This window comes from Pistacia vera, unplaced genomic scaffold (genome assembly GCF_008641045.1).
Source record: "Pistacia vera cultivar Batoury unplaced genomic scaffold, PisVer_v2 Contig499, whole genome shotgun sequence".
Taxonomy (NCBI): Eukaryota; Viridiplantae; Streptophyta; class Magnoliopsida; order Sapindales; family Anacardiaceae; genus Pistacia; species Pistacia vera.
The window spans coordinates 50,090-68,217 of NW_022196333.1; the positions used below are offsets into that span (position 1 = coordinate 50,090).

The window sequence follows — 18,128 nt, forward strand, 5'->3', positions numbered from 1 at the left end:
ATAGAGAAACAGTAGCCTACCTTTTTGATATCCATGACAACAAGGAACTTCCCAAAAAAATATAGAATCCAGTAATAGATTTACGAGTCATAAGGCATGAAGCCCAATCCGAATCACAAAAGGCCGGTAGCTGAAGTGAACCATGAGCAGGAAAGAATAAACCCAAACCAGGAGAGTGTTTGACATACCTTACAACCTTTAGAGCAGCCTGAAGATGAGACTCCTTAGGCTGATGCATAAACTGACTGAGAAGATTCACTACAAAACTAAGGTCAAGTCTGGTCAAACATAAATAAAGCAACTTACCAGTAAGCTTTTGGTATATTGATGGATCTGGCAAGACGGAATCCTATAGACTAGGAAATTGCTCATCATATGCTATAGTAGTGAATTTGAGATTGGATCAAGTGGAACCAAAGAAGGATTGGCAGCAGCCAATCCTGACTTAGCAATTAACTCCAAAGCATATTTCCTTTGACATAAGCTAATCCCCTTAGAAGATCTTGCAACCTCAAATCCTAAAAAATATCTAAGAGCACCCAAATCTTCCAACTTAAAATGGGAATGCAATAGATCTTTAGTAGCTTGGATAAGTGAAGAATCACTACCAGTAAGGACTAAATCATCAACATAAATGGGTAAAATGACAATATGACCAGTAACCTTCTTAAAGAAGAAGGAATAATCTGATGGTGATTGTTGAAATCCTCATTTCATTAAGGCAGTAATGAGCTTGGTATTCCAAGCTCTAGAGGCTTGCTTCAAGCCATACAAAGACTTGTGTAGCGCCTAAACCAAAGAGGTATCATATTATTTAAGAAATCCTTGAGGTAGGTGCATGTATATTTCCTTTTGTAGATCTCCTTGAAGAAATGCATTGTTAACATCCATGTGATAAAGTGGCCAATTTTCCATGGAAGCAATAGCCAACACAAGCCTAACAGAACCAATCTTAACCACAGGAGAAAAAGTCTCCTCATAGTCAATCCTAGCTTGTTGTCTAAAGCTCTTGGCAACTAGTCTTGCCTTATACCTTTCTAGAGTGTCATTGATGCGTATTTCCTACAACATGCAATATGTAGCAAGTATACTAATCGCACAAGTAATAAAATGATGAGTAGAGTATCGTTCCCACGAGGATTGTTAGCTAAGCACTAAGTTCCCTAATGTTATCTAGTTGAAGCAATCGACTTCTTTGGATTGATGGGAGCTAATTCTAATTAAACTGAACAAGACGCGTTTAAACTAAAATTTAACTAAGAATGCAAGATTAAAAACACTGAATAATCAATTCAATTAAAACGGGTGGGGTTTTGACTTCATTCGGATTTTATGGGTTAAACCTAAAATTTCACTATATTCATATTCATACGCAATGGTTGTAAATCAAATTCACTAAGGTGTTAAACATACCCTCTCGGGCTATGTTTTACTATTCATCCTTATTAACCTTCCACACCCAACAAAATGAAGGTTAACAATTCCAAACTCATTAAGCAAAAGAATCCTACAATGATTTCATTAATTCTTGAATCTATCTCTAGCATCCAATACTATAATGGTGATTACCCAAAAAGCCTAACATGATTCATTTCTCAATCTCATCATATTCATCACTTATAACAATAAAACTCAGAGTAAACACACAACCAAAGCATACTCATATGAAAAATAAACAATCAAACACTTAACCCATTAAAATCCAAACTACAATCAAAACCCTAACCCAAAATAGGTTAGTTCATAGCTAAATCAACAATACAAAAACGAAAAACGAAAATAATCAAGTTCAACATAATGAAACTGAAATAAAAGATAAGAAATTTTCCCAAAAGATGAATCCCTTAGTTAGAATCGAATCTTCACCCTTCTTACAATCCAAATCGCTCAAAGTTTAATCCAAGAAAAATGTAAAAGCTGTTTAACCTAAAAACGAAGACTCCTGGACAAAATGGCTAAGTGTTTCTTTTATACCTCGCCCTATTACCCAGCCAAAAACACGCACAAAGTAAAACTGTGCATTTAACAAAACTGAAATTAATGACTGTCGCCGCGGCGAAGAATTCTTCTTCGCCGCGGCGAAGAGAGAAGCAGATCTTGCTCGTGACTGGCTCACTTCGCTGCGGCGAAGAAGAAATCTTCGTCGGGGCGAAGTTACTTGAAAGGTTCTGAATTTACAGAACTACCACTCTGCTTGCTTCTTTGTTTTCTTCTTCGATTCTTGGTGCTCTCCCTTTAGAACAAGCCTCATCGTGCTTTATCCTGCTTCAGAACTCTCCTAACTTCTGAGATCCGCTAACTTTTGAGTCAAAAACTTCCAATTTTGTCTTTATTTGCTTAAATTGTCCATTTTAACCTGAAATACAAAATGTAAAGAATTAAACATCAATTCAGGTCAAAATGCACCAAAAAGTACCTGAAATCCGAATAAAAAAGACTAATGAAAATTGTATAATCCACGGATTATCAGTCATCTACCTTATACTTCAATTTATATACCCATTTACAACCGATTAGTACTTTTCCAAGAGGCAGGGGAACTAAGGACCAAGTTCCATTTCTTTCCAAAGCCTGAATTTCCTGTTGCATTACAACAATCCATTGGGGATCTTTGGATGCATGGGTGAAGGAAATAGGTTCTGTAAGAGCTGAAATACTAGATAGACATTTTTGGTAAGTGGGGGACAAGTGTTTATAAGATATATAGTTGTGTATAGGATATGGAGTGGCAACTGTCAAATTGGACTGAGGTAAAGTTGGACAAACAAAATCTGTCGTCCAAATAGGTGGTCTAGTTGTCCTATTGGATCTTCTAAGTTGAGCAGATGAATCAGTGACAACATCATTATGTGAAGGTAATACATCAGGATGGGATGATGGCAAAAAATATGTTGGTTCTGTGTCTTGCAAGATAATTGCATTGTTAGGATAGGTATTTAAAATAGGATCAGAATTATCAAAATCTTATGCCATAAAGGAATCCAAGAAAATAGGTTTGTTAGAAGGATGCCAAGTGAAAGGAAAGATGTGCTCATGGAAGACTACATCTCTATTAATGTAGATGGATTTAGTGTGTAAATCGTATAAGATATATCCCATTTTTATGGGAGAATAACCAAGGAAAACACAAGGTGTGGATCTTGGAGCAAACTTATCATGAAGAGTCAAATTGGTAACATATGCCAAGCAGCCAAAGACCCTTAAATGATTCAATTTAGGTGTAGTTCCATAGAATTTTTCATATGGTGATAGATCCTATCTAAGACTTTTGTAGGTAACCTATTAATGATGTACACGGAAGCCTTGACAGTATAACCCCACAAATAATTTGGGATACTAGACTGAAATTTAAAAGCTCTAGCTATGTTTAGTATTTGTCTATGCTTTCTCTCTACCACTCTATTCTGTTGTGGAGTGTATACATAGGTACTTTGGTATATGATTCCTAAACTAGCTAACAACTCTTGACATTGATGATTAAAGAATTCTGACCCATTGTTAGACCTTATACATTTAGGTGTTTGGTTGAATTGAGTTTGGATCATGTGAATAAAGTCTTTTAATGTTTGGAAAACATTTGACTTATACTACATCAAAAATAGCCAGGTAATCCTAGAGAAATCATCCACTACAGTAAGGAAAAACCTGACATTTCCTTGTGTAGGTATCCTATAGGGCCCCCAAACATCTAAATGCAGTAACTCAAAAACATGTAGGGAACTTGTATCACTTGATACAAAGGGCAGCCTAGTTTGTTTAGCTAAAGGGCAAACATCACAGTGGAAATCATGTTGTTTTATCATTTTGAGAACTGAAAGTGGTGCATGTCCTAATCTTTTGTGCCAAAGGGCAATATCTTTAATATGCAAGGCAGTAGATAAAGCTGATGACAAATAGGGGTTCTTTATTAAAGAACCAGTAGGTACATTTGATTGTTTACTAACAATTGTTTCAAGTCCTAAATCAGAAGAATGCTTACAAGCAACTTCCTTTATTCCTAAAATAGAATGCTTACAAGCAGCTTCCTTTATTCCTAAAATAGAACTATACAATTTTATTTGTGAACTAGGAACAAAATGGTATAACCCTTGGCATTGCTTACCAATCCTCTTCAGGTTGCCACTCCATAGATCTTGAATAACCCAAAAATCAGGATAAAATGTAACAAAACATCTACCTAATGAAGTCAATTTAGACACTGACAGTAGATTGTATTTAAAATTTGGTAAGAAAAAAACTTTATCAAGACACAAGTTTTCTTGCAATTTCACTGAACCAACATGTTTAATAGGGGTTTTTGTGCCATTAAGAAGTCCTACATAGTTTACTATGGGTGATTGGCTAGCAACAGTGAATTCAAGACTTTGAAAATTACGGGTCATGTGATCTATGGCCCCTGAATCTAATATTCAATCCTCATTATTAAAACTGGAGTATAAATAGATGGTTTTACCTGCTAAGTTTGCAGATGGTGTCAAGATGTTCTTTTTGCCCAACAATTGTAACAACTGTGCATATTGTTCTAGTGTCAGCACATTTCCAAGATTAGCTCCAGATTCTAGATTCACGGTTTGAGTTTGTGGAACAGATTCCTGGTTAGATTGGGCTTGATTAGCCTTAGCCTTTGTCCCCGATTTTCCTCTGGTGAATTGAAAATCAACTAGATATCCGTGTAGCTTATAAAAATTTTCCTTCTTGTGTCATGGAGCATGACAATAATCACACTCAATATAAGGTTTTTTTTCCCTTATATTTTGTGTTCTGAGTTTGATTCTTCTGGTTTCCCTGCGAGTATAACGCAGTAGTGACTTCTATGCTACAATTGAAACCAGTGAGGATCTTTTGACTCTCATCTTGACTAACTATTGAGTATGCCTGTTTCACCGAGGGTAGAGGAGCCATCAGCAAAATTTGACTTCTTACTAAACTGTATGAGTCATTTAGCCCAACCAAGAACTGCAGTAGCTTCTGCTGATTCAAATGTGCTAAATAAGCTTTAGCTGATTCACTGTCTGGTGTTGGTAGACTAACTAACGAGCTTAATTCATCCCATAAGGTTTTGAGTTTGTTGTATGCAATCGAGTTGGTTCCTTGCACCAAATTCATAATTTCTCTGTGAATTCCAAAAACTCATGTACCATTAACTTTGTTATACTGTTCCTTTAGATCCTACCACACTTGATGCGCACTACTCTAATACACAATACTATTGAATATATCCTTCGAGACCGTGTTAAAAATTCATGCTAACACTAAGGAGTTACATCGCTCCTATTGTGCATGTAACGCTTGATTGAAGATAGATTTCTCACAAGAACCATCCACAAATCCTAGCTTATTCTTCGCTCTTAAAGACACAATCATAGCTCTACTCCATATTCTAAAGTTCTCCATTCCAATGAGTTGTTAGGATGTAAAGAGGCGGGCTTGAATCTGTCGCCATTTTGCTTGCTCTAAATCACTTCTTTAAACAATTTACAGAGAACTTACTTGAATTAAGCAATCGTCGAATCTTCGATTGATTTGTAGAAGAGTAACCTAACTTGAGCAATTGTTGAATTAAAAACCAATCCTCAACTATACGATCTCTCCTTTCAACATTAGCTAAATTCTTGAAAAGAGATGGTGATTTCGCAGCTTGATGAACAACTCTGATACCATGTTCCATTTTGATCAAAGAGGAGGTTTCAAAAAAGAAGAGTAAAGTTTCTTATTCAGCTCAAGTGAAAAATTGAGTACTATACACCAATTTATTACATTCAGTTAACTATAGTTAATTGGTTAACTATAGTTCACTCAACTAACTAATTACTCTAGAAAACTAACTAATTCAGTCAACTAACTAACTACTCTAAAAAACTAATTAATTACACTTTAGCTACTTTAACAACAGCAGTAACAATACAACTATATACAAAAACTGAATAATCCAACAGATATAGGACATGACTAAATCGAAATGACTAGTTTTCATATAATATAGCAAAATGCAATTACACCTACTCTTTTTTGACACCCAAAAAAAGAAAAAATTGAACATTTGAAATTTCTTTATCAAATCATATTTAGTTTTCAAATAGCATCACAATCAAACAACCAAAGGACTGTCTGTGTCACCTTGTATAAAGGAAAGGAAAAATTATTATTTGTAACAATACAACACCAGCATCGTCTCTAAAAAGAATGCAGATTCTGTTATCTATCCAATCAGTAAATTGAGAAAGAGAATCAGCCCCAACAACTAAAACGTCATGAAACCTCTTGTAATTTATATATCAGAGATGGTCAACGGCGAAGCAGATGGGTTTCACAATGACAAGACAAAAGGAAAACAAGCTGCAGCTAAGTGTCGGCGAGATTTGAAGGGGTAGATGGCTTTGACGGTGGCGAGTCTGCGACAACACTTCGGCGAAGTAGATGGGTTTAATGACGACGAAGAAACATACCGGAGGCGGCTAAAAACTTTGCTGAAATTGTTGGGTTTGGTTTGGTTTTACAACAAAGTGTTGGAGTCGACATCTTTAGGGCTTTTAAAATCTGGGGGGTCTTTGTCATTTTTGTAAACCTTTTGTTTTGAAAATCTTAGTTTAATCCCCCATGCTTTAGAAAACCCCTAAAAAGCCCCTACTTATTCAAGCTATGCTTAGCTCGCAGCCTAACGAGCCGAGCCGAGCCCAGTCAGGCTCGAACTCGACTCGTTCATTCTCATGAATTGAACCAAGTTAGCTCAATTTCAGCTGAGTCGAGTTGTTATAGCTGGACTCAAGCCGAGCCGAGTCGAGCCGGCTCGCGAGCGGCTCGGTTCGTTAAACAGTCGAAGCTTGGAGCTTATAGATAATATTAGGAATCTAAGAAATGTAAAAACAATAACAATTGAGAAAAATTAACTGAGTGTAGTAGCATTTAATTCATCTAAATGCTATGTTTCATATGTTATAATACAATTATAGTTACATTTTCATTAGATTTATGGTTTTCTAATTCCTATATATGTATTACGATGGAATAACATAGAACTATTAAGCACATATCAACGTCATTGTGGTTAATGTAGATCATCTCTTCTTAATATATAACATTAATTAAATTGCCAGTTATTGTATCTTTTAGATTTTTAATCAAAATTAGATAGAATAATAAAGAAAAGTAAAAGACTATGTAGAAAGGGGAAATATGCATAAAATTTTTAAAAAATATACAATTACGAAGTAACTTAAATCAAGTAGCAAAATTCAAGTAGCAAAATTACAAACTAGTACGATGATACAATAAATCAAAGTACGATTAAATACATTAAAATTGTCCAAGACCAAGAGCTTACAAACACGCTTATACATATAAGAGTAAACGACATGTTCCCACCCAAGGTTTGGCTAAATGGCAAGCTTCCACCCCTAGTTTCATGAGTTCTAGATTCCTACCCTTAACCAATATGTTAGTGATTTGTAGATTTTGACACATGTATAGAAAGTGTTATTACCATATTGCCCTTGACAAAGAAAATTAATAAACTATTTTTTAACCCCCCAATTAATAGAAAAGAAAAATAACCATCTTACTTTCAAATTTATTTCAATAACACCCTCTTCTCCAACCTTCACATCATCCCCATCTCTAACCACCTAGCCATTGTCACTGTTGCCACCACCACCTAGCCATTGTCACTGTTGCCACCACCACCTAGCCACAACCTTAGTTAGTAAACATGCGTATAAAACGCGTATAAACATATTTTATAAGGGGTCGCCAAATTATTCTTGTATAATTGGACTAGCCGTATAATTCGCGAATTATTCGCGTATTATTCACGAATTTTTGAAAAAAAATTAATTGAACACCCCAAAACGACGTCGTTTTGGGGTGGGTTTGACTCAAATTACTCAAACTCTCTTTTCTCATCTTCATCCTTGGTTCTTTGACATCTTTGGCAATTCTCTTCTCTTTGAAGTCTTTGGTAGTTCAGCTCTTCTTCAGCTCTTCTTTTCTAGCTTTCTTCATCTCTTAAATCTTGATCTCTTCTTCTCTTCTCTTTAGTCTTTTTGTTTAACTCTCTTTTCCAAGCTTCAAGCCCAAGAGTAAGACTTCAAGGTACACACTTCTTCTCTTTTCTTTGAATCTCTTATGTTGGTTCATTGCTTGTATTTGTGTTGGTGTGTGAGTAGTAGTAGTAGGGGGGCTGATGGATTTGTTATATTGGTGGATTGATGAATTTGTTTGAAACATGTTTGATGAAATGCTTGTGAGATTGAAATTACTACAACACATTGCAAAGAGTGAAACTGAAATTGAAAAAAAAAAGAAAGAAGAGAGATTCCAAATTGAGTAATTAACATGAAATGATCTAACCTAGATGTTATGATTTTTCAGCAAAGGATGATCAAAAGTTGGTTGTTTATTAATGTTGACGCAGTCGATAATATCACCTTCTTCAGTCTAGTAAATGATAAAAATTAGTCTGAATCTTAGATCAAACTAATTTTATAAAACTTAAATCTCGTAATAAGGAATTCAATTATAGGAATTGGAATTATATTAATATCTAGCTATAGTAGAAGTGACTAAATACCTTGATACTTTTAACATAGGGCTTGTTCAATATCTTGAGTTTTTCATCTAACCAATTAATAGCAGACTCAAATGAAAGCCTAGTTCTAGTAGAGGGCTCATAAAACAGAGTAGCCATTAAGTAACCCTTAAGTATTTGGCTTCTAGGTGAATTCTTCTCAATCTTCTCCATTTCATGTGCAACGTCAAATATAGCACTAAGAGTATCCCTATCAAACTGTTGAGCTTCAATCACATCACCCAATTGAAACTTCTTTCCTATGGTAAATGGTTTATTCTCAATTTCAAGTGCTCGGCACTGAACTGAATTTTTTAAGGAAAACTTTGGGGTTTGCTTCCATTTCATTGATTTCTCATTCAGTAATAACAATCTTGATGGTTTAATATCGGTAGTTGTAGAAAGTGACTTACAATTATCTGAAGATTTACGACAAAAACTTGAATGATTTAATGTCAAAATGTGGTTAAGGTCAAATCTTGATAAGAACCACTGGTGATTCCTAAAGCAGCCATGACTTGATCTCTTGCTTTCTAGCTTCTATGCAGCAGTGTCGGTTATATATGTTGTAATAGATCTTAATTAAAAGTTAAAACCACCTTAATTTACAGTAACTTCATTTTAACTTATTAGTTAAATATGTACTATTTACATTAAATTTAAACAAATTGATTGATGCAAATGCTACTCTTATTTTAAACAAATTGATCCATATCACTACCCTTTTATTTACTTGTGGTTCTCTTTTATGTTCTTGTAAATGCAGACTCAAATCAATATGGTACGAAAAAAAGATAAAATTTGGGAGCATGTTAAGGAGCTCCAAGGGAATAAATGGAAATGTAAATTCTATCAAAAAGTATTTAGTGGTGGGGCTTATAGAATTAAAGCACACTTGTTGGGAATTACTTGCCATGATGTTGAGATTTGTAATAAAGTCAATCATGAGACACAAGCAAGTGCATTCTTGGCCATGTCTGGAAGTGGAAGTAACAAAAAATTAAAAAGCTCTGCCAATTCTTCTACTGCTTTAAACTCTAATGATCATGAGGAGGAAACAGATTCACCATTTTCACCACTTTCTAAAGGTAGCCAAAGACGTCAAAATCAAGCATCTTTACTAGAAATGAATAAAAAAAACAGGGAGTTTGTTGATAAAATGCTTGCTCTAAGTGTTTTGTGGTGAACAATATTGCTTTTAATGTTGTTCAAACCAGTGCGTTTGGAGAATTTGTTAAGGTAGTGGCTGAATATGGTGCAACATAAAAGCTTCCATCTTACTCAACTCTTCGAGCTAAGTTAATTCCAGAATCTAGAAAAGGTGTTGATGAGTATGTTTCTATGGTGAAGCGTTCTTGGGATACATCTGGATCTGGTTGCACTATAATGTCTGATATATGGACTGATATTAGGCACCGATCTTTCATTAATCTTGTGGCATATTCACCTGGCGGTGCAATTTTTTTAAAATCATTGGATGGTTCTCGGGAAAGAAAAACTAGGATTTATTTAAAAGAAATTGTTGTTTCTGTGATTGAATCAATTGGATAAGAACATGTTGTGCAATTCATAACTGATAATAATAGCAATTTCACATCTGCTAGTGACATGCTCATTGGATTGTATCCTTAAATGTATAAGATAAGGTGTGCTACTCATGGAATTCAGCTTCTTTTGAAAGACATATATGAAGAAGTTAATTAGGTAAAAGTTGTCATAGATGAAGCAAGAATAATAGTTATGTTCATGACATGGTACATGGTTCTTCATGTAGTAATGAAAGAGTACACCAAAGATAGACAATTGAGACAACCTTGTGCCATAAGATTTGTTTCAAATTTTTCAATGCTTCAATCTGTGTTGGATTTGGAGAATAAACTTCGACTCTTTGTTGCTTCATCTGAATGGAGGGGTTTTGATTATTGTAAGACCGAATCAAGTAAAAGGGATACTGAAATTATTCAGAGTGATTTTTGAGCTAGAGGAAGAGAGGTTATAAAAACTATTGAGTCATTGGTTCGAGTTCTTCGTTTGGTTGATGGTGATGGATCTACTACTGGTTACTTATATGAAGCAATGATGAGAGCAAAAGTTGCAATTAAGGAAAGATGTAATAGTGAGGCAAGCAAGTATGAGAGAATTTAGGAATTGTTTAAGAACCACCATGTCAACAACATCATTCATCCGATACATGCTGCAGCTGCCTTTGTCAATCCATCTTACTTTTTCTCACAAAATTTTAGAGAGGATAGGGAAATGAAAGATGGCATCAATTTCATTCATGAAAACTTGCTTCTAATAGAAGAAAAGCATCCATTTATGAGAGAGGTTCAGCTGTATCATTGTAGGCCAGCTACTTTATTTACTGCAACGACAAAAACGATGTTACAAACAAGTCATCCTCGTAAGTTTTTAAAAAATTTGTATATTTTTTTTATACATTGCTTCTCTCTTTGTATTTAAGAAAGCTTTTTATATCATTTGTAGGAATATGGTGGGATTACAATGGGGATGATCTTCCTGTGCTTAAGAAGTATGCCATTCGAATTTTGAGTCAACCTTGTAGCGCTTCATCATGTGAGAGAAATTGAAGTGCTTTTGAAGCTGCTCAAACAAAAAAAAGGAATAGGTTGTCACATGAAATGCTAGACACGCTTGTGTATGTGAGGATGAACACGATGATGATGGATGAGTTCACTTCCACGATAAGTTACGACTTAGAACCTATAGATCTTAAGAAATTGGGGGAGCTTCCAGACTATGAATATGAAGAAATTCATATAGATGAAGATGCTAATTCTACACCAACGGTTGAGGGTTACATGGATGACTTGATAGATAATGATGGTGTTTCTTGGTTGGATGATGCTCTTTTTTGAGTTGTTATTGTTGTTTATGTACTTTGTGAGTTTTTGTTATAAACTATAATTTGAATCTTGGTTGTATTATTTGTGTATTTTATTTGTTTGGAGCTCTAATTCGACTTTGAATTTTGGTTTTGTTATGTGTTTGGTTTGACACTATAATTGAATCATGGCTATTTATTGTGTTTAAGTCTAGAGACTATAATTTGAATCTCAGTTATATATTGTGTATTTGTGTTATATTATTAGGTCTAATTGTTATTAGTTAATTGAATATTTTGCATTTGAAATGCTGTATTGATTTTAACCAGGTGCTCCATGAAAAGTGTTAAAATCAGGATTGATATTGTCGTATTTTTCAAAACGTATTATTGATAATGCTCCGTATTAAACCCGTATATACCTGTACCATATTTTTTCCGTATTCGATTTTATGGCTGAATTTTTACAAACGTATTTTTCACACTTTGTCATATCATACTCGTAAAATTCACGTACCCTTTTGTTTGCCATACCTGTATTTACTAACTAGGACCACAGCCACCAACGCCACCCAACCACTATCACCATCCAGCCCAATTAATAATATTTCAGGAAAATCCTATACATCTCAAATTCATTCACCAATACCTTCTTCAATCCAAACCCACCTAACCCTCTAAATTTCCTTTCAATAATATTTCAGGAAAATCCTATACATCTCAAATTCATTCACCAATACCCTCTTCAATCCAAACCCACCTAGCCCTCTAAATTTCCTTTCAATCTAAACAAACTTCATCACCAACAATCAAATCCACAACACAACAACCACTCAATCGCACGAATGCACCGCACACAACAAAGGCGTGACTCCAAGGGCAGCGGCGATGCAAATCACGCTAGGGTTGCTTGCGGACGTGAAGCTAGGAGTGCGGATCTGGAGAAGGGGCACAACAGGTCGCGCACTGGAATCATGTACAGGTGCGCGCAATGTGACTGTGTGAGGGATGTTGCTCGAGTGAAGATGGCAGCGGTTGGAACTAGGTGAGACCGCATCAATGTAGCTGAATCGGAGGGCTAGATGACTAGGGAGGGTGAAATGAGGGGTGAGGGCTGTGGTGGGCATCGAAAAATGTCAAAAATGACCAACGACGATGGTAACTATGGGTTAGGGAAGGAGAGAGGAATGTGGCTGCTGGTTAGGGAGAGAAATGGGAGGTTGTGGCTGAGTGAGTAGATAGAAGCAGTGGAAGAGAAGAAGTAGTTTGAGAGAGAGAGTGCTTGAGAGAAAAATCTGAGATGTAGAGGGTTATTTTGAAATTTTCATTTTCATTTCAAATTTAATGCAGTGTAAATAATTATTTTACCCTTTAATTGTTACATTAAATGATTTTATGTTAATTTAAGGATGAGAATTTTGAATTTATGAAACAAGGGTAAACACTTTCCATTTCGCCAAACCTTGGGTGGGAACATGTCGTTTACTCTTACATATAAATATTATTTGACCAAGCTAAAAATCTACGACTGAGTTCCCTCTCCCATAGGTTCACCAGTTCCCTCACCGCTTGGAGTACCAGTATCTGGAGTACCTGTACTCGTAGCGGCGGAGTACAGGTACCCTAGATGATTAGAAAGCAATGGTAATTATATTGAATAAAAAAGTTTCTTTAGATTGAATAAACGGCTAACACAGCTGGAAAGGCTTCGTCAGCTCCTTATCAGTCAAAGAAGCCTAAAGCTTGTTAATCCAACAACACGCAATTTCATGACAAGTACTAATTAAAAACAGCGATAATAATTCAAATCCCTAATTCAATGTCATTCTTCAAAGCTTGGAAACCTTATTTCTTACTATTATGTCAAGAGTAACCATGCTTGAAACACTTTTAACTAAAAAGCTCCAATAATTTTTGTCATTTCATGGTATGATTATTTGAAGGGATTAAAACGTGTAATAGGGTAGCAAGTAAGAGGAACTGCCATTGCTCCTGCAAATCCAGACCCAACAATTATATCAATCTGTTCACCGCCCTTCACTTTCCAATCAAAGCACTGGACTAACGCTCCGATCGTTGTGTGCATCACTGAATGAGCATGTGCAGCACCTGAACATCCTCTTCTTCCACCACCATATGGAAGGTAACGAAAATCCTGACCCTTCATTTCCATCTCATTATGTTCATCAATATTGTTCTCACTCAAAAATCTCTCTGGTAAGTATTCGTCTGGATCATTCCACGAATCTGGATCCCGCATGATGGCATATAAACTTACTAGGGTTTTAGTCCTAGCCTTTACATCGAAACCTTTGATCTTGCAATCTGCGATGCATTCTCTGAACATTATGGGTCCTGGAGGGTGGAGTCTCAAGGATTCTTTAACGATTGCTTGCAAATAAGGGAGTTTTGGAACGTCTGATTCTTTGACCAGTCTGTTCAACCCCACCACTGATTCAATTTCATCTCTGAGCTTCTTGAATACTTCGGGACGGTTGATGAGCTCTGCCATGGTCCATTGTATGGCAGCTGATGTAGTATCGACGCTCGCCATAAATAGTTCCTATGCATGTCAATTAAAAGCGATTAATTTAGAAATATTGCTTACAAGAAGTGAATTATCACTATAACAAAACTGTTGTTTTCCAACGAGCTTTACTCCAACGCTGAATTTTGCTTCATCAGTTTACTTCAATTTCTTATACTGTAACCAATTAATGTTAATTAATTCAATTAACATAGATATCATACTTTCTTATTTATTATGCAACGTTTTAGCATTATAAATTTAATACTAATAGTCTTAACATATAGTTAAATTTTCATTTAATTCGTTGAGTAAAGATAACAAACTTCAAAATTAAAAAGACCTGCAGCAATTAAGAACTCACCATGAAGAAATACTTGATATTATTTCTCGTTAACTTCATTTCAGCATTTGTGTCTCTATAAGTCTCCAACACAATGTCCATCAGATCTCTATCTTCATTATTTTCTTCACCGTTACTTAGATTGTCTTCATAATCCTTCATTATCTCCTCCAAAAATACATCATATCGGCAAATTGCTTCTCTAATCTTTTTTCCATTTCCGAAGAGATCGATATTCGTGAGAAAACCAAGCACTTCATTAGCACCAAACTTGGCAGCAAGCTCCATAATCTCCAGAATCAACATCCTCATCCTTTTAGCTTCACCACCATTTTCCGAGAATTTCTTGCTCATAGTCATTCTGAATGTCAAATTATTCATCAGGTCGGATACCTCAACTCCCAAATTGCAAGCCTCTCCTTCGTCACAACACTTCATTAATGATTTCATCAACTTTTCGAATTCTTGCTCTCGCATATGATTGAATCTGTCGAGCTGGGCTCCGGCAAAAAGCCTTGTGGCGCACAATTTTTTCATAAACCGCCAATATGGGCCATAAGGAGCAGTGATAAAACCACAGCCTTTGTATATGTTGTACTGGCAAGGACCAGACTCATACCTAGAGGAAAAATTAATATCTTTGGTTTTCAAGATTTCTTTGGCAACACTGGCATTGGAAACGACGACGTATGTGGTTGCACCTATACGTATTTGCATGAGGGGGCCATAACGGCGAGATAGTGTTTGGAGACACTTTGGCAATTGGGTGCTTAATAGATGAAGGTGACCAATGATTGGTAGAGCTGGTGGGCTTGGTGGAAAACGGATTGTGGCTTGGGAATTTGTGAATGTTTTGATGAGCCAAAGCACAATGAGTAATGAAATTATCGAAACCAAAATCAAGAACAGAATGCAATTGAAGAACATGAAATTAAAACTCGAGGCCATTTGGCAAATGAGAATTTCGAACTAACATATATGATGTGAATCTTAAAGGAATTTTGTGAATATTTCATACAGCTACGAATTTTTATGAATTGACCATAGCTATCTCATATTGTAAGAAAGATGTCACATGGCCAATGGATAAATTGATTTAAGTATAACCTAAGAGAAAAGTGGCTTAATTTGCTGCTATATTTGTGATATATATAATGCATTGGTTTGTTAGTACTATTGACTGGGAAGGTTCCCGAGGACATGATTCCTGGAGATGATTATTGGATTAAGTACAATAGTTTTTAGTTAATAAATGTCAAGAGCTTGAGTTGCGGGTAAATCTAGGATAGATTCAAGTAATTGTTGATAATTGGGTGAATAGTTTCCTTCACTAATTAGCATGTCTAGGAACTCGAGTTGCGTGTAAATTACTGTTGAATTTTGGCAAACTAAGTTACTAATAAAAGTCTTCATCAATAAACATTGTAACTTATATTTGACTATGCACCATTGATTGACTTAGACTTCTTCAGAAAGTTATAGGATCCAGAACAAGTGATTATACTATTTCGTAAAATAAATGAGCTTTTGATTCCAGCTGATTATTGTAAAAAAAAATAGTTAAATAAAAAAGAAAAAAATAAAAAGCAAATGTTGTTACCATAGTATAAGAAAAATATAAATTTCTTAGACCTGCGAAGTGTTACAAATAATAGAATATTTAAATATAGAGAAATGAATAAGACAAAAAGGAAGAAGAATTAAAACTTTTATTGCTTTGCTTGCTCATAAAAGACTATACTAATGCTCTTTGTATAGAGCTAAAAGCAATGGCTAATTCCAAAAAATTAGTAACCACTTAGTAAGAGGTAAAGATTAGGTAAGCAAACTAATCAAGCCATTCCTATAGACTAGGTTACTAAAGACTAAGTAAACAATAAACTAATCAATCAATTCCTATTGACTAGGAAACAACCAGCCATGTACAGTAACAGAAAAGACTAATTCAACAATCCCTCCCTTAAACTAAACGTTTTGTCTGAAACATCGAATTAATAAGAATTATCCGAAGTGCAGACACCAAGAGCTTTCTTAACTTTTGTAACATAGGAAATTTGAGGGGCTTAGTTAGAATATCAACAATCTGATCCTCACTTCTGCAGTATATTAGATTAATGACTCCATTATTTGCAAGATCCCTCAAGAAATTGATACTTGACATCAATATGTTTGCTTCGACCATGCAGAATAGGATTTTTGGAGAGCTTTATTGCTTAACTATTGTCACAATAAATTGTGGTGGCCTTCTCTTGTTTGAAATTGAGCTCTTCAAGAATTTTCCTCAACCAGATAACTTGACAAGCATAGGAAGTTGTAGCTACAAACTCAGCTTCAATTGTTGATAAAGTGACAATTGGTTGTTTCTTTGAAGACCATGAGACAACTATTGAACCCAAATAAAAGCATACCCTGAAGTGTTTTTCCTATCATCTTGATCTCTAACATAATCACTATTAGTAAATCCCATCAAATTAGAATTCTTTCCCTTCTTGTAGAGCAGCCCAAACTAAACAATACCTATTGATGAGACTTACGGCATGCATTATATCAGGCCTTGTGGCAGTCAAATACATCAAGCTTCCTACAATTTGCTTGTAAAGGGTGTTGTCAACCCTCAGCCCTTTAGAATCTTTGATGAGCTTCAAACCCACTTCAGTTGGTGTGCTAACAAAATTGTAGTTCTTCATTTGAAACATGTTTAAAATTTCTCACACATACTTCTTTTGAGAAATAAAAATTCAAGTAGCAGATTGTTTTACTTCTATACCCAATAAATAATGCATTAATCCGAGATCAATCATTTCAAATTCAACCATCATGGACTATTTAAAATTTTCAATCATGGCTCTATCATTTCCAATGTAAATAAGATCATCCACACATAGGCACACAATGAGCATCTTTCCTCCATCACCAATTTTTGTAAAAAGTGTATGCTCATATGGACATTACTTAAATCTCTCCTTAGCAAAATAAGCATTTATACGACTATACCAAGCTCTCGGAGCTTGTTTTAGTCCATATAGTGCTTTTTTTAATTTATACACCTTATTCTCTTCTCCAATCTTAACATAACTAGGAGGTTGATCGATATATACCTGTCCTTCCAAATCATCATGCAAGAATGCAAATTTCACGTCCAACTGGAAGATAGGCCATGAGTTATTTGTTGTCAAAGTGATCACCAACCTAATTGTGTCGTGTCTTGAAACCGGAGCAAATACTTCTTTATAGTCAATGCCAAACTCTTGTTTGTAGCCTTTAGCTAGTAACCACGCCTTGTATTTGTCAATTTCACCATTCTCCTTCAATTTTGTTTTGTAAACCCACTTGACACAAATTGTCTTGTGCCCTTTTGGAAGATCAGTCAACTCCCAAGTGTTATTTCTTTCAATGGCTCAAATTTGATCATTCATAGCCTTCTGTCATTTTGATTCTTTGACAAATACTTTGTAAGTGGTAGGATCACAATCTAAAAAATAGAGCAAAATATGTAAGTTAGTCCTCAGATTGGTCAATTGTGTAGTCCTCAGATTGGTCAATTGTGGTCACCTCATAATCCATCATCTATGTTGGCCTTTTGCTATTATGTTGAGCACATGTGTTGCTTGGTGTATTTGATTGTTCTCCCAATTAACCATTGTTTGTTGCACTTGTTGAGTGGCTACTAGTTGTCGCACATTCTCCATAGGCTGCTGCATTTTCTCATCACCATCAAAGTCTATTGGAGTATGTTGTCTATTACTATTCTCGCTCCATGACCATGTCTGTGTAAGTAACCGATGAACCTTGGCAGTGAAATAAAACAAAATTTCTTGATCATGGATATATATATATATATATGTTTTAC

General features: G+C 35.3%; 2 protein-coding genes across 2 annotated transcripts; both read right to left on the reverse strand.

Annotated features, from left to right (window-relative positions):
* Positions 1–810: 810 nt before the first annotated feature.
* On the reverse strand, positions 811–8,911 carry LOC116105434 (aspartate carbamoyltransferase 2, chloroplastic-like). The gene is made up of 2 exons (XM_031391862.1): positions 8,567–8,911; positions 811–1,062 (listed from the first exon to the last, which is right to left on the reverse strand). Exons 1-2 carry the CDS (start codon positions 8,909–8,911, stop codon positions 811–813), a joined length of 597 nt encoding a protein of 198 aa, XP_031247722.1.
* A 4,430-nt stretch (positions 8,912–13,341) lies between these two features.
* LOC116105409 (3,9-dihydroxypterocarpan 6A-monooxygenase-like) lies at positions 13,342–15,226 on the reverse strand. Its single transcript, XM_031391838.1, has 2 exons — positions 14,300–15,226; positions 13,342–13,971 (listed from the first exon to the last, which is right to left on the reverse strand). The coding sequence occupies exons 1-2, from the start codon at positions 15,224–15,226 to the stop codon at positions 13,342–13,344; spliced, it is 1,557 nt and encodes a 518-aa protein (XP_031247698.1).
* Between the last annotated feature and the right edge of the window lie 2,902 nt (positions 15,227–18,128).

Bases quoted from the DNA above. Each gene is read 5' to 3' on its own strand.
- LOC116105434 (XM_031391862.1), bottom strand. From the start codon at position 8,911: ATGAAATGGAAGCAAACCCCAAAGTTTTCCTTAAAAAATTCAGTTCAG. The intron at 1,063-8,566 runs GTATTTAGTCAC...TGCATGTTGTAG, and splicing joins CCTATGTTAAAAGTATCAAG to GAAATACGCATCAATGACAC.
- LOC116105409 (XM_031391838.1), bottom strand. From the start codon at position 15,226: ATGGCCTCGAGTTTTAATTTCATGTTCTTCAATTGCATTCTGTTCTTG. The intron at 13,972-14,299 runs GTGAGTTCTTAA...TGACATGCATAG, and splicing joins ATATCAAGTATTTCTTCATG to GAACTATTTATGGCGAGCGT.